Here is a 25,299-nt window from a genome sequence, read left to right on the forward strand (position 1 = left end):
TTGTTAAAACACAAATGTACGAATATTTAGAAAGTTCTATTTACACCAATAATATCGTTTACCTTGTCATAAACATTATGAGTAATACAATATAATCCTTAATTATGTCTTTATCATTAATTTTTTGTAACTTGTCCATTATTTTGAGCAGCAACATCGCGAATCAAAAGCCGATTCTTCTATTGGGTCAAATAATAAAAACTCATATTTACTATACATTATTTATATTGTTAATCGATGTTATTTTATTTAGTGTCGTTTTATATATTTAATCGCAAATTAATGGTATGGGTGTTATTTTATTCAGTTTTTTGTAATCAAAACATATATATATAACAAAATACAATTTTCAGTCATTAATAGTTTTATTACATATTTATACAACAATTTCGCTCCTTAATGGATTTATACTATTTTGTTTAATTCCGCTAAAATTAGCATGCGTGATCACAAATATTCAGTGCGGAAACTTGACTGTAACGGTAGACCTTCTCTAATGGTGATAAAATTCCGACCGTTATTGAATCTACACCCATATTGCGACACTTGTTTCGCCTCTGAACGAGGCATCAGACATTGAATAGAGTTCGGATATAGCTTGGAAGCCTAGTGTTGACTGTTCGGTTCAGAGTGGTCTGGTCGCCGAAGTATCGAAAATTTTATGGTAAATAAAGGTATTCAACCGAGAGGTTGGTTTAGTCATAAATAAATACAATTCAGTAGCATCAACAGTCAACTGTACGGATACCATGAGTGTTTTGTGGCGATATTTCGTTAGACAATCCAGTGACGGTAGTTGAAAAAACTGTTGGCACCTACTGATACTGGCATCGTATACTTCAGTCAGCTCGTGACCACGGCTAGTGCAACCTAATCGAAACATCGAAACAGGTACCTTTATTTATCATAAAATTATTCGTGTTAAGACCCGATTAATAAGATAAATAAAATTAAAAAACCAAGAGGCCGCATCTAGCAATACAAGTTACCAGCAGTCAATTATAACCTCATTGTAAAAGAAACGTGCAATTAACAGAATTGAGATTAAATTTCGGTAATACATTTTTGGAGGTAAAAAGTACGGTGGGGTACATCGAGTTTTGACGCGGCTAAGAGACTGACGATATAGCGTTGTGCGGAGACCCCATCTGCGTTAGGACTTTGTCCAGCCACTGCAGCGGTCCGTGCAGATGCACTTCGATCCAGCAGGGGGTCGACGTCACATCCTGCCGGTGGTACTCCGCCCCCCAGCCTTTCACGAACGACATCCGGATCGTGCACATTTTCGTCAACTCGTACACCGCTTCGAAACCATGGTTCACGCTTTGGGAGAGCAGTTGCGCGAATTCCCTGTTGTTGAATATCTTCAGCGAGCACCCCGGTGGGATCTTGCACACTGTGGACGGGTGGAAACCGTGGTGGTGGTTGCAGTTACGGCTCTGGACGAAGATGGCCGCGTCCGAGAGACACTCGGCGTAGACTTCCCCGCCTACGTAATACAGGTGAACGCCTCTGCCTATGTGACGTCTCGTATTTTCGATCGTGGAATTTCTGTTCACGTTACTAAGCTGTCCTAGGCAGAACCTGTCGCTGTTGTTCGAAGGATTTGTGAACCCGTCCACTACTACTGAGTGTGTGTTACAATGGAACACCTCCCCGACCCTGCAGTTCAGCTCGTAGTACGCCACCGACGCCCAATACAAAGGTTCCTGGTACGAAACCGGTGCGACCTCGCCAGGGGGTTCGATGTCGTCCGAGGGGGGCGAGTACGCTGGAGGAGGCGTGTCTGGCAACTCGGAGCTCGCGGAAGGGGGGAAACCGGAGCCCGAGTACGACACGTTGTGTGGCATCGCCGGTTCGGTCGTCCTTTGAAACGGTAGGAGGGAATGGCCGGGGGGAAATTCGGAATGTCTCGGCACCAATACTGGGGGTAAAACGGGGCTCTCGACTCGCTTGTAATGATAAGGGTTAATGCATACTTCCTTTTGCTTCGCGCTGAACGGGTACTGGCAGATTTCGAGTGGTTTCAGCTCGTGATGACTCTGAAGGTCTGGCCAGCGCCACACACGGCAATATATGACGTGAGGGAGACCTTTGCGGTGAGATACCTGAAACGTAACATGAATCTTATGAAAATATATTTTCATGACTTAGTAGTCGAAAACCCAAAGGTTGTGAGTGCGAATCTGACCAACATGTTTAAGTGTATTTATGATCTTTATGTATATTATGATGTTTAGTTTAGGTTTATTGGAATAAATTGGCAATTTAGTATTTTTTTAAAAGTAGGGCCAATTCAAATGCGACAAATTTTGAAAATTTTAAATTCACAGTTAGTTAACAAATAGTCTTAATTCTAGAAAACTTGGGGCAATTGTGTCATTATCTTTGACTGTGGTTCTGGAAATGTTACTTAGGGTTACGGTTCCAAAGTTTAAATGAACGAAACAATAAAAATTAACCACAATAACTGAAAAATGGTTAGTTTGACCAAATTTCTAGGTTTTTCTTAAATGCCCATAATTTTCAAACTGCATGGGATAGATTTTTTCCTGATTTTTCTCATGATGGTTAAAATCAATCATGTCACCCCGTTTCGACTTGATGTTGAGTTCTGGGACAGCATATATAAGTTCTATCTACTTTTAAAAACATTCAAAATAAAGTCACAAAGCGAGCATTGATTTTCGAAATCGTTATAAGATATAACGTAATACCACTTACAATAACAACACATACGTTGCATAAACAAACAGACACCTGTTCTATTTATATACATAACAATAAAGCAGGAAGTAACCACGCGCCTTTCTGCCTGCGTGACCGTATCAAACGAGACACGTTGAAAGAAAATGCGATTTTCATTAATATGTCGTGCATTACTTGATAAACGCGATGAATAGACAGACACATTTAGAGTGTATTTTATAATATAACTAGCTGTACCGGCGACTTCGTCCGCGTGGAATTTCACGTTATTTTTTTTTAAATAAAAGTAGTTTAAGTTACTCCTTATTTACGTTACATCAGCTACCTGCCAAAAAAAGTCTCGTCGAAATCGGTCCAGTCATTTCAGAGATTAGCCAGAACTAACAAACAGACAGACAGTTAAAATTTGTAAAAAATGTTATTTTGGTGTATATACCGTAGATTCATATGCATGTAGTAAAAAACGGCTATTTCAATATTACAAACAGACACTCCAATTTTATTTATACCTATAGAGTATAGATGTATAGACTAACAGACCCGGCCACGAGTTGTTGTGGCTAAGGTTCTTGAATAAAAAAATATTGCGATTATAAATTGAGATGTAGGCTGTCATATCTTTCAAGTTGGATCAAATTGCACACAATGTGCAAATCATATTTTTAATCGGTTCAGTAGTTTAGGAGTCCATCGTGGTCAAACAATGTCACACGTAATTTTTACATACAAAGACTAACGACCCGTCCCGGCTTCACACTGATGCATTACATCTTTAAATTCGCGGCTTGTTTTATACCATAACATGCCTGTATCTATACTAATATTATAAAACTGAAGAATTTGTTTGTTTGTTTGAACGCGCTAATCTCAGGAACTACTGGTTCGAATTGAAAAATTATTTTTGTGTTGGATAGTCCATTTGTCGAAGGTATTAAGCTATATAACATTACGCTACGACCAATAATAGCAAAGCATTAGTGAAAAATGTTGCAACAACGGAGAAAATTATTTCTTCTAGAGGCTTCCGTTGCGTGTGTTACACGAACTAAGTCGTGGGCACAGCTAGTTATAAACCTTCCTCTTGAATCACTCTATCTATTGCTACAACCTGCATTAAAATCTGTTGCGTAGTTTAAAAGATCTAAGCGAACAGATAGCAAAAGCGACTTCGTTATATACTATGTAAAGATTATCGAGAAATTAATGGGAATTATGCTCTTCAATACAATAGAAAAACCTCATATAAGATTAATGACTGAATAAGTCATATAGAAGAGAGAACTAGGACCTTCTATTGGTCAGGTCGACCTCGATGCGGTACGCCCTGGAACCATCGTGGTAAATTGTCATTTGCCAAGATGCTAACTGATCTGACTTCATGTTCATCTTATCATCTTGCACTGGTGCACCGCCCGCGTAAACCGTTAGCGCAGGCGGGGGCAGCATTCCATTATCATCCATGAAAAAATTACAAAATTACTGCTGTATGTACCTGTAATCTCCCGTCAAGTGACCTGGGTATGGTGACGCATTTTGACGGCGTCCCCGGACAAGACAGCGCCCTCTCCAACTCCTCGATAGCGCCTTTCCGCTTCTTGAGCTTCTTCACCAGACTGTCTACTGCCTTCTCCGCCCATTTCTCTTCTTCGTCACCCTGAAGAAATAGTATAATAACAAATGAGTCTTACAAAATGTTATTTTTACTAATATTATAAAGAGGGATAGGGGTTGTTAATAACGGGAACTAGGGAGAAGGAGACTGTTGACCCCACTGTGTACCATGTCATGTTGACCTCCCAGGAAACCATTGAGATAAATTCCTGGGTAGTTTTATCACGATGGGCTAAATGACCTGACCTCGTGTTCATTTATTCCTCCACTAGTGCCACACCAGTAAACCGTCAGCGCAGGCGAGAGCACCATTTCATTCATCATCATCATCATCGCAGCCCGGAAGACGTCCACTGCTGGACATAGGCCTCCCCCAAAGATCTCCACGACGATCGGTCCTGCGCTGCTCGCATCCAATGCCTTCAGCGATCTTGACCAGATCGTCGGTCCACCTTGCTGGAGGCCTTCCCACGCTACGTCTTCCGGTCCGTGGTCGCCACTCGAGGACTTTACTGCCCCAACGGCCATCTGTCCTACGAGCTATGTGCCCTGCCCATTGCCACTTCAAAGTCGCAATTCTTTATCATTTCATTATCATACATAAAATAAACGGGACTTAGAGGTCCCATTGCTAACAATGTTTCATGTCAGGTTGCCATCCACGCTATTCACCATGAAAACCATAGTACTTAATACTAGGTGATTAGACACGATGGGCTAACTGATTTTATGCTTATGTCATAGTCCATAGGCCATTACAAAAAGTATTATAAAGATGGAAGATTTGTTTTTTATTTGTATATTTGTTTATTTGTGTTAGATAAAGTGACTTATCTAAAGTGCAGTTTAAATAGCACGACGTACATGAATGGGCATTGGGTATAGTCAGGGCCGGATTGAGCATGTCGGGCCCATAGGAAAAGGAAGACTGGGGTTCTGTTTAAAAAAAGTATTGAATGGTATTTTATTTCAAAATTATATTAGCCTTTTGAAGTGATTTTAGATGCGAGTAAAGATAAAAAAGTTTTATAACTTAAATACGTTACGTATGCAATCCAATTATAGTTCTACTACTCAACACTAGCTGTTTGTTTAAGTATTTTATAAACATCAACAGAGTGTATCATTAAAAATCAATAAGATTCATTATTTATATTGTTAACCGGGTCTTAACACGAATAAAGTTATAGTAAACTAACAGCGCCCTCTGTTTCACCCATATTTATAGTCTCTGTATTATTCTGATGTATAAGCTATATTATAGTAAATTTCATCAAAATTCGTCCAATAATTTTGCGTGAAAGAGTAACAAACACCCGTCCGTCCATCTATCCATCAAACAAACTTTCGCGTTTATAATAATAGTGTGATAAAGATATATTAACATTAGAATACAAGTTTCTGGCTCATTCTTCTTGTGATGAGACAGCTTTCATAATAAGCGGTAGATTTAAAAAGAAATGTGTTGACTATTAAAGTTCTCGAGTGGTGACCACGGACCGGAAGACGCAGCGTGGGAAGGCCTCCAGCAAGGTGGACCGACGATCTGGTCAAGATCGCTGGAAGGCATTGGATGCGAGTAGCGCAGGACCGATCGTCGTGGAGATCTTTGGGGGAGGCCTATGTCCGGCAGTGGACGTCTTCCGGGCTGCGATGATGATGATGGTGTTGACTATTCAAAACCGCGTCAATGTAAGTTTATTTGAATATATAGAGTGATTCAAGATGAAGGTTTATATGTATAATACATGTACACCCGTGCGAAGCCGGGGCGAGTAGCTAGTAACTAATAAAATTTATGTCATTGCAGTTTCAAATTTTCAATTTATATTTAATTTCAAATTTCGAATCTACAAAATAATGTGGTCCTTTCTCCGTGCGCCAGCAGGGTGTCTAGTCTATTCGGGGCCCTTCGGCAGTAGTCTATTCTGCTAATCGTTAATCCGGCCCTGGGTATAGTTATATAACTAATACTACTATATAACGATAACATAAACTGAATATGGAGGTCGTAACAGTCAAAAGTTTGCGAAATATTTATATTTATAAAAACGGTATGAATGTTATTGAGTTTGAGGAAAAATGGCGCGAATTTTTTTCCGTATTTCCGTTTTTACAAGCAGGACATAAAGTTCATTTTTCTTTAAATGTGACGAAAATATATTTTAGTTTTGTTAAACCTACACCTATATGTATAGAAATAATACTAATAAATCTCAGGACAATTCACACAGCGCCATCTAGTCCTAAGCTAAACAGACATTGCATTATGGCTACTAGACAAGACAACTCATATAAATACTTAAACATTTTTTAAACACATACATAATATACATAGAAAATACCCAGGCCGATACAAACAATCATACTCATGAATGTATGCATCGTGCGAGGAATCGAACCCGCGACCGGTAAACCGGTGTACTAAACCGCTAGACCATCGAAGTCAAATAAGTGGATTCGAAGCCGCGACCGGTAAACCGGTGTACTAAACCGCTAGACCATCTAGTCCTAAGCTAAACAGACATTGTATTGTGGCTACTAGACAACTGATATAAATACTTAGATATATTTTTTAAATATTATACATACATAATAAAAAACACCCAGGCCGATACAAACAAACATACTCATTCATTGTTTGCATCGTGCGAGGAATCGAACCCGCGACCGGTAAACCGGTGTACTAAACCGCTAGACCATCGAGGTCAAATAAGTTGTTTACCCTAAAACTGAAGCTACAAATATGAATCCATCATTACAACATGACTATAAGATATATTTATAACTATACTAATTTTATTTACTCCCAATGTGTGAGTCAGGTGTTGGTATTTCCAGGAATGTTGATTCATAAAAAAATTGTTCACTGCTGCAAATTGTACTGATTTCGGTTTGGATCCTGATTTACGGTAACGTCTGAACTATGCATGAGTTATCAAACGAGACACGTTGAAAGAAAATGCGATTTTCATTATCATGTCGTGCATTACCTGATACACTCGATGAATAATTTTTTTTTCGGACTACTCTAATGCTGTTGGACGCAGCTGGCCTTTACAGCTTCACCAGACGATAGGGGGCCTGAACTATGCATGAGTCATCAAACGAGACACGTTGAAAGAAAATGCGATTTTCATTAACATGTCGTGCATTACCTGATAAACGCGATGAATAGTTTTTTTTTTTACTCCTCTAATGCTGTTGGCCGCAGCTGGCCTTTACAGCTTCACCAGACGATAGGGGGCCTGAACTATGCATGAGTCATCAAATGAGACACGTTGAAAGAAAATGCGATTTTCATTAACATGTCGTGCATTACCTGATAAACGCGATGAATAGTTTTTTTTTACTCCTCTAATGCTGTTGGCCGCAGCTGGCCTTTACAGCTTCACCAGACGATAGGGGGCCTGAACTATGCATGAGTCATCAAATGAGAATGCGATTTTCATTTACATGTCGTGCATTACCTGACAAACGCGATGAATTGTTTTTTTTTTCGGGCTACTCTAATGCTGTTGGCCGCAGCTGGCCTTTACAGCTTCACCGGACGATAGGGGGCGAGTGCAGATGGCACTCTAAATCTGCGGAAGGACTTATAGAGCGGCTGAAGGCCAACTCCCGCCTGACGGATACGACTTTAGTCTGAGGGCACCGCTAGGGGTTCGAACCTCGGCTCCGGCCGTCGTAATATCGATTCCCGTTTGAATTGGTCGGGGGATCGACGAATAGACAGACGTAGATACACATTTAGAGTGTATTTTATAATATAACTAGCTGAACCCGCGACTTCAAAGAGCAACACACAAGTTTCTTGCTCGTTCTTCTTGTGATGAGACAGCTTTCCGAACGATTGGTAGATAAAAAACAAATTGTTATGACTATTCAAAAGTGCTTAAATTAAGTTTATTTGAATAAATGATTTTCTTTTCTATTCTATTCTACTTCGACCGCGTGGAATTTAGCTTTATTTTTCTAAAATAAAAGTAGCCTAAGTTATTCCTTATTACAATCAGCTACCTGCCAAAAAAAGTCCCGGCGAAATCGGTCCAGGCATTTCAGAGATCAGCCGGAACAAACAGACAGACAGACAAAAATTGTAAAAAATGTTATTTTGGTGTATATACCGTATTTATATTCATATGCTATGTAGTAAAATAGGGTTATTTCAATATTACAAACAGACACTCCAATTTATTTATTTGTATAGATTACGCAATGGATTTTAATGCAGTTTTCAGCAATAGATAGAGTGATTCAAGAGGCAAGTTTATGTGTATAATACATGTGTGTTATAGTATAGTAGGATGGTAGGGAAAAAAATAAAATTATAATGTAAAAAATTTGGCGTTCATATGCGGCTATAGACACTCCAATTTTATGTATATGTTCATTGTTTCAGTACTGATTTCGGTTTGGAGCCTGATTTAAGATAATTATGAATGAGTCATTTGAATCATTAGTTATTTTATGAATGAACATAAAATAGGGCAGTACAGGACTCCCTACATTTGGGCCGCTGGCTGACACGATTTTACATTATCTATGTACATCTGTACATATAAATATATTGTCTGTTTGTTATATTAAAATAACCGTATTTTACTACATGCATATGAATATAAACACGGTATACACCAAAATAACATTTTTTACTATTTTTGTCTGTCTGTCTGTTTGTTCCGGCTAATCTCTGAAATGGCTGGACCGATTTTGACGGGACTTCTTTTGGCAGGTAGCTGATGTAATAAGGAGTAAGTTAGGCTAATTTTATTTAAAACAAAATCTTTTATTTTAGAAAATTAATGATATTTTGTGAGATAGATAATTTCTTAAAAATGATAAATTCTCATTACAACTTACACTTCACTTGTTTATTCCTTTTAATATCAATATTATTAATGAATAATTTAATTTATACATACGACATATAAGGCTTCCCATAAACAGCGTGTACGGAGACCATGTATGGCAGTTCATTACATATGTATTTAATACCAATTTAATAAAAAAAATGACATGTATGACAACTATAGGTTCACGTCAATCAAAATAACAAACATAGAGACATAGTTGACGACCTCGGTGGTATAGCGGTCTAGCACACCGCTTTACGTCCGATAGTCGCGGGTTCGATTCCTCGCACGGCACAAACATTTCTATTCATGAGTATTATATATATTGTAAATATCTGTATGTGTATTTGTATCAGTTGTCTAGTACCCATAACACAAGCTTTAGCTAGCTTAACTTGGGTCTAGATGGCGCTATGTGAATTGTCCTAAGATTATTATTAATATTTTTATTATATATAACATATAAAAAAAGCATTATCTACATTTAGTCCTCCAAAAAGTCCGTGAAAGCCTCTGCCTCCATATGTTAGTTACTTCAACATGTTTTTTTGTTTTAAATTAGATGCGGTCATTATTTATACATATAAAACAGATATACACGCTTAAACTTAAATTGTAAGTAAGAATAAATTATTTAAAAGAGCAACACACAAGTTTCTTGCTTGTTCTTCTTGTGATGAGACAGCATTCCTAATGAGCGGTAGATTAAAAAAAAATGTTATGAAAATTCAAAATGCTTATGAGTTTATTTGAATAAATGATTTTCATTCTATTCTAAATGCTTCGCACGGCACAAACATTTGTAATGTGAAGTTTTCCATATATAATATGTATGTATTTACAAAAAAAAAAATATCTATGTATTTGTATCAGTTATCTTCTAACACAAGCTTTTAGCTACTTGGGTCTTCTATTCTAAGATTATTATATAATTAGTAAAAATCATGAGATCTTACCATGTTTTATATTTATTGAGTTCCCGATATTTCGGCAGTGTTCCACCTGCCAGGATCACAGGTAAACTGTCTACCCGTGGTAAGATCCTGTGATTTTTACTAATTATAGGTATCAACATGAATTGTATATTATCAAAAATAATTTAAATAATTATCCTTACCGTTTAATCAGTCCCTCTACTGCCTTAGTAGATTGTTTATTACTAGGTAGGTACTGACTTTGTTCATATCTTACATTTATCATATAATTTTGTGTGATAAATATTTAATATTGAAATATTATTTATATTAAGAATACTATCAAATACATTTTATTACATTATAAATAATTAAATGATAATTCTTTTTACTACTTAATATCTAATTAATATTATAAATGCAAAAGTTTGTGAGTAAGGATGGATGTTTGTTACTCTTTCACACAAAAGTACTAAATGGATTTTGATGAAACTTTACAGTAATATAGCTTATACAATAGAATCACACTTAGTGAGTAAAAAATATTAGTAAGTAGACAAAAGCATTGGTACATACAAATAGAAATAAGTGTTAAGTATTCAAATAAACTTAATATGAGCAATTTTAATAATCACATAACTTATTTTTTTAATTCTACAACTCATTTCTAATGCAGAATCATCACAAAAATCTTATTAATAATAAAAATGTGGTAGTTGGTGAGAGTGTCTGGATGTATGTTACTCTTTCAGGCAACTACTGAATGAATTTTAATCTATACATATAAATAAAATTGGAGTGTTTGTTTGAAATATTGGAATAACCGTTTTTTACTACATCCATACAAATATAAATACGGTACATACACACAAAAATAACAATTTTTACAATTTCTGTTGGTCTGTCTGTCTGTCTGTTTGTTCCGGCTAATCTATGAAATGGCTGGATCAATTTTAACGGGTCTTTCATTGGCAGGTAGCTGATGTAATAAGGAGTAGCTTAGATACCTTCATTTTTGAAAAATTCTTTTTTTTTAGAAATATAAAATTAAACATCCATATGGATGAAGTTGTATGTACAGCTAGTTTAAAATATAGTTTACAATATGTAAGATGTCATTAAGCTCATCTTATTATCCTCCACTGGTGCCCCGGCAGCGTTAATGATTAGCACAGTGGAGGCACTATTCCATTATCATCCATTAAAAAAAATATTGTTAATTAATATTACAATTATGAAAGTTAGTGTAATATATACTGATTCTCATAGTTTATCTATAATTATCATCGATCACTCCTTTGAAGAATCCTGCCACTCAGTAGTAATACTATTTTATTCTATTTTAATAAATATATATCATAAAAATACTATAATTATAAACAGATTATAATATACTGATAAATTTCTTCAGAGAAAACCTTGTTATCTACTCTGTTCGGCTCTGTTTACAAATAAAGGTGTAGATTATATTATATTAAAAAAACTAACCTGTTTCCATCCCAGCAGCTTCTTCACGGCGGGACTTGTAAATGAAAACAAGCTGTTCAAACTGGACATAGGTCCGCTACTCGAGGATTCGCCATCGTCCGTGTCCATGGTTACAGATTCTGGGTATGAGTCACCAGTAGCGGGAATCAGCACCCCGCCAATTACCACGCCGCGGAAGTCTTCAATTAGCCATCGATCACAAGTCACAACCAACACTTGGTATTCCCCACGACTACAATTATGACTGCAATATAGCTATTAGCGTGACACAAGCGTTCATCCGCTTCGCAAATACAAAATGCCCAGAAAGCTGACACGGGAAACAGGAGATTATTTGTTCCTATTTATTTCACAAATACACATCAATGTCTTAGCCAGTTAAAATATTTTGTATGGTTATTCCACAGAAAAACTATTGAAAGATTAAAATCAAATAAAATACTTGTCAAACTACAAAGCAGTTTACAGATTTACAAAAAGAACGACAAGCAGCACAAAATCACAGACAGCCATAGTGTTGTCAGATGACAGACACAGAGTACACAGTTTTTAAAAGAATAGGAAAAGTAGCAATATTATCTTGAGATGAAACAATTAAAGTATTATTACGTATAATTATTTTGTACACACAACTACACACCACAACTAATTTAAAAACTCTTATAAAATTTTGTTTCCCCATATGCCTTTTTTAGGAAACAATGTCTATGTTCTGCATTACAAATAACTCTCGTAAAATTGGGAGTTGTAATAATAGTGGCCACATTTTCGGGAGAACAGAGTTAAAATACTTTTTTTACAGATAATTAATATTTCGGGGTTGCTGTATACACAAAAGTCATGAAGTATTTTTAAAATATTGATAAATTTCATTTCCACATATTTCCGGAGCAAGAAAAAAGAAAGATATTGAACAAAAGAATGAAATATATTTTCCTAGGAAATTATATTAGGCGTTTTTTTTTATACTTATTTCCATTAGTTTTATTTAATTGTGATATAAAAATAATTTGGTTTTCCCTTGTCTTACCAGAGCTCCCGATTTAACGGGAGTTTTCCCTATTTTTGTATGATTAATGCATGAGTAATGTTGTGTGTTTTCTATAATAAACAATGAATAAGTACACGTTTTCATTACGTTCTATAATGTGAATCTTCATTCACAGGCTCTACAGCCCGTTCGTCATTATGTACATTATTTATGTATTTTAATAATAGGTACAACTAGATTCTAAAGAAATTAAATATACATAATTAACTATTGAATAAATTTCTAAATGTAATTTTGGAAAAGTAAGGTAAGAAAATATGAGTAATTAATCGAAGGCAAAAATTGGTGGAATCAAGGACTGTCGCTCTCAATGCAGCAATGTATCATGCTACCTTGATTTCCACGCGGTCCCTTCTTGAAACCATCGTGTCATGGTGAACTATAAACTAATTTACCTGACTTCATTCTCATCCTACCACAAACAACCTCTATCGTTAGCGAAGGGGGGTGCACCATTCCACCACCATTCACAACAAAAAATAGTTTCCATGTGTAACATTCAGGTAATTTTCAATTTTTTATGACAACACTGGTGTTCGACAAGAAACTAGAAATTTCTCGAATTTGAAGTGTCATTCATTATTTGTTATACGTTCGTTCTCACCCATTTGTGTTCCTTAGTGAAATCGTTTCCTAAAGTATTAACTCAAAATACAAAGAAACTCATACAAATTTAAATATTACTTGTTTTTATCAACCACGTGCCTATACATAATTATTTGTTTAAAAGTGAATCATGGAACTGGTAAGAGGTTATACCGACGCTGGGTTAACAATGGATTTTTGTATGAAATATCAAACTGTGAGTTCATATTTTTTTTTAGGTGAATCAGTTAAAGGAGCGAGGTAACGCGGCATTGTCGTCAGGAAACTATTCAGAGGCAGGAAAATGTTACACGGAAGCAATTGCATTGGATCCTAATAACCACGTTTTGTTTAGTAATCGTTCTGCTGCTCACGCTAAGGCTGGAGACTACATAGCGGCACTTGAAGACGCCAATAAAACAGTGTCGATAAACCCTACATGGAGTAAAGGTTACTCAAGAAAAGGCAGTGCGTTAGCGTATTTAGGTAGATATGAAGAGGCAATAGCGGCTTATGAGAAAGGTCTAGAACTCGAGCCGACCAACCAGCAGCTGGCTTCAGGGTTGGCCGAAGTGAGAAAACAAGCAGAGGAAGATATAATGAATTCACAGGCATTCTTAGAAAAGTTACGTTCCAATCCACAGACTAGAGAATGGATGAATGATCCGGAATATTTGAAACAAGTTCAGGTAAGTTTTATTTTGATTCTTTATTTAAATGAATGTTGTCAAATTGTAGTAGCATTAGTGGTTTTTTATTGAATTATATGTAATAAATATTGAATTTACAGTGTAATCATATAAAATATTTTATTGAACATGCATATAACACTTTTATAATGGGATTTCACGAACAATTTCGTGTATTATTAAATATTCTAAATAGATTAATTTCACTTCGTTTTAAGTAGAAAAGTAGGCAGAGGACTAGTATTTCTGTTAAGTTAAAGTATTTGTACCACTGTAATCTTTACATATATTACTTTACTTAAGTATACTTGATGTAAAACAATGAGCCACTAGTTATATTGTAAACTTAAATACAGGATTGGTTATAAATCAGCTGAAACTCACACATTATGTAAGTCAGTATGTTGTAGAACCTAGTTTCATTGACCAGTCATTAGTTATTATCATTTACACACTATCTAAACACTAAATCAGTTACTTATGCATAAGAGTGATCAATTTGTCTAATTTAGTTTTATGTATTTGAAATATAGTATACTAAATGATTGAAGATATATGCTTTTAGACATTTACTATAGTATATATCATATAATGATAGATGTGTATAAAGAATACTTCTATATTAAATATGGATAAAGGAATATACAAAACGGTCACTGCATTCACACACACACACACAGAGAAAAAAAAATCCCTAGAGTATGTTTTTTTCTCTGTGCCTATCCTGCAATCAGTCAGAGACTATGAACAGATGTGGTGTAGGTGCTACATCGCAGGTAGAGAGTGAATCCCAGCAGAATCATCGTCTCTTTTGGTGGTCCTGATTAATCATCTGGTTCCAGTAGCCTATGCTTATTAAGCCGACATATGTTGTCAGGAAAATCTCATTGTAGGTCTAATAACATTAATAAATATTGATAAATTATGAATCCCACAGGAACTCGCCCTAAATCCTTTTGACATACAAAAATTTGAGTCACGAATGGACAGCAAGCGATTACGCACCACAATCGGGGTGATGCTCGGTTTGAACTTCTCCACACCAATGGATATAGACCCACCAACACCGGAGAAGAAAGCAACTCCACCGCCAAATACAGAGGAGCCCCCGAAACCTAAATATGAAGAGTTACCAGAGAACCGGAGACTAGCATTACAAGAGAAAGACAAAGGAAATGAGTTTTATAAGAAGAAAGAGTTCGAGAATGCTCTACAACACTATACTAAGGCAATAGAACATGATTCTAATGATATAACGTTTTACACAAACATTGCCGCTGTTTATTTTGAACAGAAGGAGTATGAGAAATGTATTAAGGAATGCGAGAAAGCTATAGAAATTGGCAGAGAGAACAGAGCAGACTTTAAATTAATAGCGAAAGCTTTCACTAGGATTGGTGAGTCAATGTTTCAATAGATTATTATTATCACAATAAAACAATTTTATTTATTATTTTATGTAAACAGAGTTGTTGTTAAAAGATATCCCATCAAAAACATAAATGTGAAATGATAAGTTTCATATTAATATATGCCTTGATTTTGACTTCTACGACAAAAGAGATGAGATCTAAATGGGTGCCAAGTTCAATGGTCTATCCTGAAATGTATTTATAACAATATAAAATATCATTTCTTCTTATAAAGGATAATATACTTAGAAGGTCTAACTTAGCCAGTTCTCATATACCAATTATTACTTTCGATTGCTAGTTACTACTAATATTAAAATAGGAACCGACAAGTAACATGTTTAGAACTTGCGAAGGCTACAGTATATTTCGTATATGAAAACTAGCGCAAGTTAGACCTTAGGCTGTATATTATCCTAAGTTATAAGAAGAAATGATATTTTATATTGTTATAAATACATTTCAGGATAGACCATTGAACTTGGCACCCATTTAGATCTCATCTCTTTTGTCGTAGAAGTCAACAATCAAGGCATATATCATAATATGAAACTCGGCTATCATTTCACATTTATGTTTTTGATGGGATATCATTACTTTTTGTACATAAATTATACGAGGTACTTATTTATAACTAAATTAATACCAAATTATTTTTGATAAATTACTGTATTTTCGTATATTTACGGGGTATAATTGTCTTTTTTTTTTGTGTTATTTTCTATATTTTCTTGTAACTTTTAAATGTTCAAGTGCAATGCCAATTCAGTATCAGGAATTTTTGGGCAAATCGGGGCATAACGGGGTATAACGTCCACAGATGGTTGTACTCTACAATAGAGCTCTCGTGACTTGGATCTAAATTGTTAAGACGTACTCCATCTAAGGTTTTAACTCTGGAGAGTCCAACGTAAACCTGCCCTTTATTAAATATAGAGGAGCCTATGTTGAGAAGAGGACTGCCAAAACTAAGGCCTTGTGATTTGTGGATAGTAATAGCATATGTTAAGCAAATACGGAATTGTTCTCTTTCAACATATACATTATTTAATATCTGAAACTTCGTATTGACACGTTATAGTTCGCAAAGACGATTATGTAACAAATTGACTGTTATCTATTGAATTCTCAAGAAAACAATTTGTTACCAATGAGTTCTCATTCTCGAGTTAACTATACATTCCTACTTATAACTATACTAAAATTATTATTAATTTTTGGTTTAAACTATTGTCTACACCATACGTATTTACTAAAATAATGTAATAATAATATAACCACAAATATATAAGTATAATTTAAGAAAACTATGAATTTCGTAGCATAAATCGCAACCTTATAGGTTAGATATCGAGAAACAAAACATTGAGTTTTATCGCACCGCTCCCACACGGCGCCACCGCGGCGCCCTATACCGAAATGCCTATTATTTAATAATTATTTATAAAAATAATGATTTTACACTATCGATGTGCGCTAAATATTGAAACAATAATTAATACCAAATCTCAGTTAATAACATAATAAATACGAAATTCGTCCGAGTTATAAGTACGAGTATATTTTAGACAGAATCTAAATTATAGCAACTAGTGTTTACCGCTCAATGCAATATTTGAAGTTTGCTAGTTATCGACACTGATGTGAAGGGGTCAACGTAAATTGGTAATGATCGACGTTTTCATACAATATTACTTTCCGGCCAGTACAAGATGAGATATTTCGCCAGGGATCAATGTCAATTGGTGGCTATCGATGTTTTCATAGAATTTTAGTATTCGTCCAGTATAAGTTGAAATAGAATCAATTAAAGTGAAAAATTGTAGTAAAATGATAACAATTTACCAGTTTCAGATTTTTTCCTTTATATTCACCTAATTACCTATCTGCATGCCAAATTTGAACTTCCTAGGTCATCTGGAAGTGGGTTATAATTTTGATCTATAGTGATCAGTGATAAAAATGACGATTTTGGAAATTAATATCTAAATAACCGTTTGAGATATGTTTATGAAATTTGGAACACATATTTATCTCGCAAGTCTCAATATATGAACCAAATTTGACAGGTTTGTGTGAAAGAGTTTTTGAGTTATGAGGGGGTCAAAAGTGGCTCCAAATGGTTCGTGTAAATATACACACGGTGCTGCAAGCCAGTTTACTTGAAACTCGGCTTGACACGCTGCCGCGTGTCTAGATTTTAATAATATTACTGTTTTATTGTAGTAATACACTGTTAATAAATTAAATTTGAATATTAAGATTTACTATACTGTGTGCAGTAGGCACACACCTCATATCGCGCATTCAACCGGGCGCCTGCGCGCCCTGAGCGCTCCACACCGGCGCCCCCGGTCGCCCCTCCTATCGATCCCCCGTCCAACTCAACGGCAATCGATATTACCACGGCCTGAGCCGAGGTTCGAACCCCTAGTGGTGCCCTCAGACAAAAGTCGTATCCATGAGGCGGGAGTTGGCCTTCAGCCGCTCCGTAAGTCCTTCCACGGGTTTGGAGTGCCATCTGCACTCGCCCCCTATCGTCCAGTGAAGCTGTAAAGGCCAGCTGGGGCCAACAGCATTAGAGTAGTCCGAAAAAAAAACTGCTTACCAGATTGTTTGTCATACCTATAACATTTAAAAAATTTCTATATATATTCCTATAATAATAAATTAATAATCATTTATTTTTGTTAAAATAAAATTGCTCTTCAACTGACATTGCCTAATTATATGGCATTGGGCAACTGTATTTCAATAATTCCTTTTGTTTAATAAGGTTCACTCACATAGTAATTTTGTCAAAATGATTATATTTGTAGTTTAGTCAAATTTATTGATATTGAATGTAATGATTTCAGGTAATGCATACAAAAAGATGGAGCAATGGAAACTAGCTAAAACATACTTCGAAAAGTCCATGTCTGAGCACCGGACGCCAGAGATCAAGACACTGCTCAGTGAAGTGGAGAAGAAGATAGTGGAAGAAGAGAAGAAAGCCTATGTAGATCCAGTTAAAGCGGAACAAGAGAAGGAACTTGGCAATGATTACTTCAAAAAAGGTTTGTGCCCACATTATTTTATAACTAGAGTTGTTTGAAAATCTCACCATTCTAATATAAATTAATAATAATAATAATAAATTTTATTAAGCCGCAATCTAAATAATAAATTTTATTAAATCAAAATATGTACAGGTAATAAATTCATTTTTTATAAACATTATGTTGTGATGGTATGAGCTTGGGAGCTGAACTAGGCACGAGGCCTGTATCTCAGTAGACCAGTACTCACCCCTCGGTTGTGCGGTTCTACTTAGATTTACACAGTAAGATTATGGCGATATCTAGTTATCTGTAGTGTCTAACATATTAGGTAAGTATAGTAAAGTCCAGTCCAGCCATTTCAGAAATTGGTCGGAACAGACAGACAGGCAGAAAATTGTAAAAAATCTTATTTTGGTGTATGTACCGTATTTATATTCATATGCATGTAGTAAAAAACGGTTATTACAATATTACAAACAGACACTCCAATTTTATTTATATGTATAGATTTAATTATTTAAGATTAAAGACCGAACCCTATGGAAATACTTGGAGGAGGCCTATGTCACATGACAGACTGTTGTTTTCACTCTTTCAATATTATTAAATAGAGTTTACAAGTTTTATTAGATTATATTTTTTTTACATACAATCATTTACTCTTACCTAATTAAATAACTTATTTAAAGTTAGGTCATTATAATATGTCAATACAAACAGATATAATTATGAATATCATACTAGTGATTGGTGGGATTGAAGCCATGATAATTCGAAAGGCATTAAGGCAGTATGCTATAAATCAGAGCACTATTTACCCCTCCAATCAATCCCCCATCTAAAACAAATGGGGCTTTTTTTATTCTACTACTCCATCGGAATGCAGACTCATCACAGAAGAAGTAACAAGAAACTTGAGTGTTGCTCTTTTAAATAAATATAGTTCTGAATAAAAATATACATTAACTAGAATTAGGCATCAATATAGAATATTAATACAATATTTGTTAAAAGATAACATTTCATTAGATTAATAGATTTTTTTTGTACAAAAACATTTATTTCTCTGTTCAGTTCTAATTAAATAACTTTTTTAGAATAGAATAGAATAGAAAATCATTTATTCAATTAAACTTATGTTGTCAGCATATGAAAGTCATTACATTTTTTTAATCTTATTCGGAAAGCTGTCTATCACAAGAAGAACTAGTGCAATTGGTGGGATTTTTGTTTAAGTGTGTGAATACAAACCACCAATTAGCTTGAATTCAATAAAATACTCAAATAGAAAAAATATAACCAACTGGTTAAACATTAATAAGAGGAAATCAGTCATAGTATTAGATCAGAGCCCTACAAGCAGCACCCGTTCACGAGATTAATCAGATGAACCGAGGTTAGATTCAATGCCCATCTTCAGACACAAACATCAACAGTCCGTTAGGCTTTTTTTGTTTCTTCAGCCGCTCCATGAATATATCGCGGTTTGTGACATCATCACAGAAAACGAAAACCCTATAGTGGTAGAAGCTGTAAAGGCCAGCTTTTAAATAATTTTATTATTACTTTACATTTTTACAGCTTTACCGGAGTGTGTGCAAAATACGGAAGGACTTATGGAGTATATATATATTATGCCTGACGGATGAAGTTCAATAAAATCGGCTCAAATAATTTCGATCCCCGTTTGAATTGGACGGGGGATCGATCGGACAGACAAAAGCATTAGAGTCGACTTAAAAAAAATATCTGCCACGGCGGTTACTAATATTATAGTGAAAATAGTTGTGTTTTATTAAGTGCCCTCTATAGTAAACAGTCGGTGTATTGAGGTGCAAATGGCGCAGTGTTTAGGTACAAGAAATAAATGGCAAGCAGTGGTTAATAGCATTAGCAGTGGTGGCTGGCTCATCCATCATACTCGTGAACGGGTGCTGCTTGTGTGGACTGGTCTGCTCTAATCACTATGACTTATTTTCTCTTATTAATTGTTTAACCAGTTGTTGTATATTGAATGTTTTTTTCTATTTTATTATTTCATTGAAGTAGTGCTAATTGGTGGTTTGTATTCACACACTTAAACTTAAATTGTAAGTAAGAATAAATTATTTAAAAGAGCAACACACAAGTTTCTTGCTTGTTCTTCTTGTGATGAGACAGCATTCCGTATGAGCGGTAGATTAAAAAAAAAATGTTATGACTTAAAGTGCTTCAATGTAAGTTTATTTGAATAAATGATTTTCTATTCTATTCTAGTCTAAAAAAAAACTGTGTCACAACTATCTATAAAACTGTAGCTTACATATTGAAATAATTACAGGCGATTACAGCACAGCAATGAAGCATTACTCGGAGGCAATAAAGCGTAACCCTGATGACCCCAAGTTGTACTCGAACCGAGCTGCCTGTTACACGAAACTGGCGGCGTTCGACCTGGGTCTCAAGGATTGTGAGCAGTGCTGTAAACTGGACCCAAAGTTCATCAAAGGATGGATTCGAAAGGGCAAGATACTTCAGGTATGAATAATATATAGGACTATAAATGCCACGCGACTTCGTATGCGTGACATTTAACAGTTAATTAGAGATGTTTTCTAAAATAAAAAACTTAAGTTACTCCTTATTACATCAGCTACCTGCTATAAAAGTCCAGTCAAAATCGATCCAGCCATTTCAGAGATTAGCCGGAACAAATAGACATACAGACAGAAAAATTTGTAAAAAATATTATTTTGGTGTATGTACCGTATTTATATTCATATGCATGTAGTAAAACACGGTTGATTCAATTTACAATATATATATAAAGCAGACACTCGAGTATTTAATTTATATGTATAGATTAGTGCTGTAAGTGAATAGATTTCTTCTACGTAAGTATGTTATATTATGGTTTTATATGCATGTAGTAAAACGGTTATTTAACACAATTTACAAACGGTTTAGCACACCTTACAAATTTATTTATGGTGCTGGATTCGTTCCTCGTACGGTGCAAACATTTGTATTCATGAGTATATATATATTGTAAATATCTGTGTATTTGTACAGTTGTCTAGTATCCCATAACACAAGCTTTAGCCAGCTTAGCACACCGCTTCTAGATGGCGATGGTGAATGGTTAAGATTATTAGTGCAAATATTTTTATATATATATGATTCAAAAAAAAGCATTATCTCTGGTTGTATATATATATTATGTATGTATGCACAACTAAAAAATGAAAATTACAAAAAAAATGAAAGTATTATCAGTTGTCGAAACAACAACTTTATTGGCAGATAGCTGATGTAATAAGGAGTAACTTAGGCTACTTTTATTTTAGAAAAATAAAGTTAATTCCACGGGTCCAGCTAGTATATAATATAATTTTGACGTGAAATCGAGACAGACAGACAGAGTTACTTTCGCTTTACTGTTATTAGTAAGGATAAATATATTGTTGTAAAACACTGGAACGCTAACGTCTCTGCCTTAAAGAATAGAATAGAATAGAAAATCATTTATTCAAATAAACTTAATTTAAGCACTTTTGAATAGTCAACAATTTACTACCGCTTATTCGGTAAGCGAACGAGTAAGAAACTTGTGTGTTGCTCTTTTAAACAACCCTTGTAAGTTCACATTTTACAAGTCGAAACGTGTGAATACAAACTACCAACCAGCACTAATTCATTTAGGCGCAAATATAAAAACACATTAAGATTAAATCAGTCGTAGTGATAAGAGCAGACCAGCCCCTACAAGCAGCACTCGTTCACGAGTATGACGGATGAGTCAGCCATCACTGCGCTCGACCATATTTTAGGGAGCCCAATGACCCGGCCCACCACGCCGCCACATGTCTGGAGATTTTAGTGAGCATGACTACTCATTCCACGCGACTTCGTCATAGCTACTTATTTAAACTTATTATATGGTAGTTATAGTATTCGCACTTTACATGAGGATGCATGCGGCAATCACTACAAAAGCCGCTACGCTATCATATTTCAAGAAAGCAGTATGAAAAAGAAATTATAACGTTGTCTGCTAAAAAAAATATTTTTGCTAGCTATTGCTGTCATCTATGAATTCATCTATCCTATAATAGGCTTTTTTACATAACATTTGTTTAATATAAATTTTGAATTGCCTCTCTGTCAGATTTTGCGTAGATTCTGGCAGTTTATTGTAAAATCTTACGCAATTACCATAGAATGAATTACTAACTTTGTGTAGACGGCATTTAGGTAAAATTAGCTTACTTTTATTGCGTAAGTTTCTACTTGTACAGTCTTTAAGTTTTTTGAAACTATCTAAGTTTTTCCTTGTAATTTACATAATATTTTCATAAATGTACTGTGAGGCGAAGAGGTGGGCGTTGTCAGCCACAACTCAATATTATTACTAATCTGATTGTTATCATTTATTTACAATGTTCACAACATTATTTCAAATATATTATTATTATTCACTAGTTGCTTCCCACGATTTCATGTGCTTCCCTATTTGGAATATTATTTTTAAGTTCCAATAAGGATTATTTTTTAATTTAATATTATTTAACTCGGGTGGATGTTAGTAGTTAAAGGTTAAAAGTTTAGTAGTAGTAGTAGTTTCCTAACATAATTAAGTTTAGTACTTAACAAGTAACGAATGCTGTACAGGGCATGCAGCAGCCATCGAAAGCTCTGTCCGCGTACCAGAAGGCGCTGGAGCTGGACCCCAGCAATGCGGAGGCCCTGGAAGGCTACCGTGCCTGCTCCACGCAACTCAACTCCAACCCTGAGGAGGTATGTGATAGAACAGACATTCATTCACATGTACACCTACATACACTTTATGAAACACAGTATAAATTATAATAACTAGCTACTCACCCCGGCTTCGCACGGGTGTAAATGTATTATGTAAATGTATTATACATCAGTTATATTATTTGCGTAGTTTTAAAGATTTAATATGTATAGGGACAGACAACTAAAGTTTCAGTAAAAACATAATACAATTCAGAGTCACTCTTGCGTGATCGAATCACTCTATCTATTAATTTAAATTTATGGCAAAAAAAAACAGATGGCCGTTGGGTCACAATCCGTTGCGTAGTTTTAAAGATTTAAGATCGTCATGGAGTATAGGGGGACAGTGGACGTCTTCCAGGCAAAAAATATTAAAAAAATTACAATATATATATAATCAGTCCTCCAGTCCAGAATTTTGGAGTCTACCTCCGTAAATTAGTTAAAAGACTTTATAGTAGGTTTTTGTATATCATAGATACAAAAACCTAGTATAAAATCTGTTATTGGAATTAGTCAAATTGAGCACTGAGTTTATGAACATAGAGTAATAGAGTATATGTTCATTTACGTTTGGAATTCTTTCTGACTACCAATTAAGGTGCTTTAAAATGTTTAACTGCAAATATTATAACACAACTGATCCTTTAAACAAAGTGTTCTAACTGCACAACAAAACTCTTACAAATAAATATATTTTTATTGCTACCCATCTGAAATTGTATTTGTGTCTCGTAGGTGCGCAAGCGCGCTATGGCTGATCCCGAAGTGCAATCAATCCTGCGCGATCCTGCAATGCGCTGCATCCTTGAACAGATGCAACAAGATCCGCAGGCGCTACAAGACCATCTCAAGAACCCAGATATAGCAGCCAAGATACAGAAGCTTCTAGAATCGGGCCTTATCGCCATACACTAGCTTAACGGGAATATAAATTGAATTAATCTATTGAGATTGGTCAGAGAATAATAAAAAATATTTTTTTATATCTGGCAAGATTGTCACAAATTTAAATATTGACTGTATTCTATATTTGAATTGCAGGAAATTGATAGCCATCACAACCAATGTTGCACAACTAAAAAATGAAAAATGGAAACATAGCCAGAGCCAGTAGAAAAGAAAATGTCTCACTTGAATCGTTTGTAAATTTTCAAAAACAAATAAATTTTATTATTTAGGAATGTTTACTTAAATATATTTAAGCTGTTGTACTATAATAGATAAATGAAGTATTAATACTTCGACATAATTGTTGTTGTTTGTAATTGTACATATATACCGATAAAAAATGAATGTGTACCAAATGTTATAAAATTATTTTTTCACTGATAGTTTAATGAGAGCCTTAATTGCATGACGTTCTAGTGTCTTATCAGAAAGTATTCATTGATAAATATCGAAAATGATTTGTTTTTGAAAATTAACATATTTTCTTTAATGTTTTTTGACATTGCATTTGAATTATTTTTATTTTATTATTGGTTACTTTAGCTAATCACATCTCTGATCGATCTCAATATTATTTAGGGATATATGATCGACAGTTTTCGAATCAACAACTCATTAGGACATAATATGTATAATTACAGCTATGCTGTACAATTCATGCTATAGAATACTTTCGCAAGAACACTTTCTAACAAATATAAGTATGAAATTAAATACATTTTACTTCACGGCTTGTCGATCGTGTGATTTTATTTCAAAATGGCTTTTACACTAGGCTTGAGGACCATTCCACAGTATGTACGCTTTCTAATGGAAAATGGATTTTATTTAACATTTAGTGTCAATTTGTTCATTGAAATCATAGTTTGGTGAATATCACAGACTGCCATTGAAAATTTACATTACGGTTTTTGTAATTTATTCAATAAATAAATAATGTAGGCAACATTGTTGTTTATTTCCGGTTCCTAACATAACCTGTTTTGTTGTAATAAACATGTGAATAATATTGAAAGAACATCTATTCTTTTATTTAAAGTAATTCTGATTTTAATTTGTAATAAACTGACTATCCGGTTTACCTACAGCACGTTTTTATAGATTTTCTAGACGAAAATTTGGATCAGTGCAGAGGAAACTCTAAACTTGAAGTATTTTTGATGCAGCGGCTAAATCCAACTCTTGCTTGACGGATATCATTTCAGTC

General features: G+C 34.8%; 3 protein-coding genes across 3 annotated transcripts in view; 2 read left to right on the forward strand and 1 right to left on the reverse strand.

Moving 5' to 3' along the window:
• The window catches only part of LOC131849401 (ATPase family gene 2 protein homolog A-like), a 245,133-nt gene that overhangs the window by 217,091 nt on the left and 2,743 nt on the right, over positions 1 to 25,299 (forward strand). The gene's annotated exons all lie outside the window — the stretch shown is intronic.
• Positions 696 to 12,023, reverse strand: LOC131849405 (protein mothers against dpp). The gene is made up of 3 exons (XM_059199473.1): positions 11,579 to 12,023; positions 4,202 to 4,363; positions 696 to 2,108 (listed from the first exon to the last, which is right to left on the reverse strand). The coding sequence occupies exons 1-3, from the start codon at positions 11,684 to 11,686 to the stop codon at positions 1,110 to 1,112; spliced, it is 1,269 nt and encodes a 422-aa protein (XP_059055456.1). The 5' UTR covers positions 11,687 to 12,023; the 3' UTR covers positions 696 to 1,109.
• LOC131849403 (stress-induced-phosphoprotein 1) lies at positions 13,182 to 25,092 on the forward strand. Its single transcript, XM_059199472.1, has 7 exons — positions 13,182 to 13,374; positions 13,454 to 13,903; positions 14,841 to 15,300; positions 18,174 to 18,374; positions 20,680 to 20,876; positions 23,010 to 23,135; positions 23,880 to 25,092. The coding sequence occupies exons 1-7, from the start codon at positions 13,366 to 13,368 to the stop codon at positions 24,057 to 24,059; spliced, it is 1,623 nt and encodes a 540-aa protein (XP_059055455.1). The 5' UTR covers positions 13,182 to 13,365; the 3' UTR covers positions 24,060 to 25,092.

Source organism: Achroia grisella, unplaced genomic scaffold (assembly GCF_030625045.1).
Source record: "Achroia grisella isolate CSIRO2021 unplaced genomic scaffold, CSIRO_AGI_Agris_v1 utg642, whole genome shotgun sequence".
Taxonomy (NCBI): Eukaryota; Metazoa; Arthropoda; class Insecta; order Lepidoptera; family Pyralidae; genus Achroia; species Achroia grisella.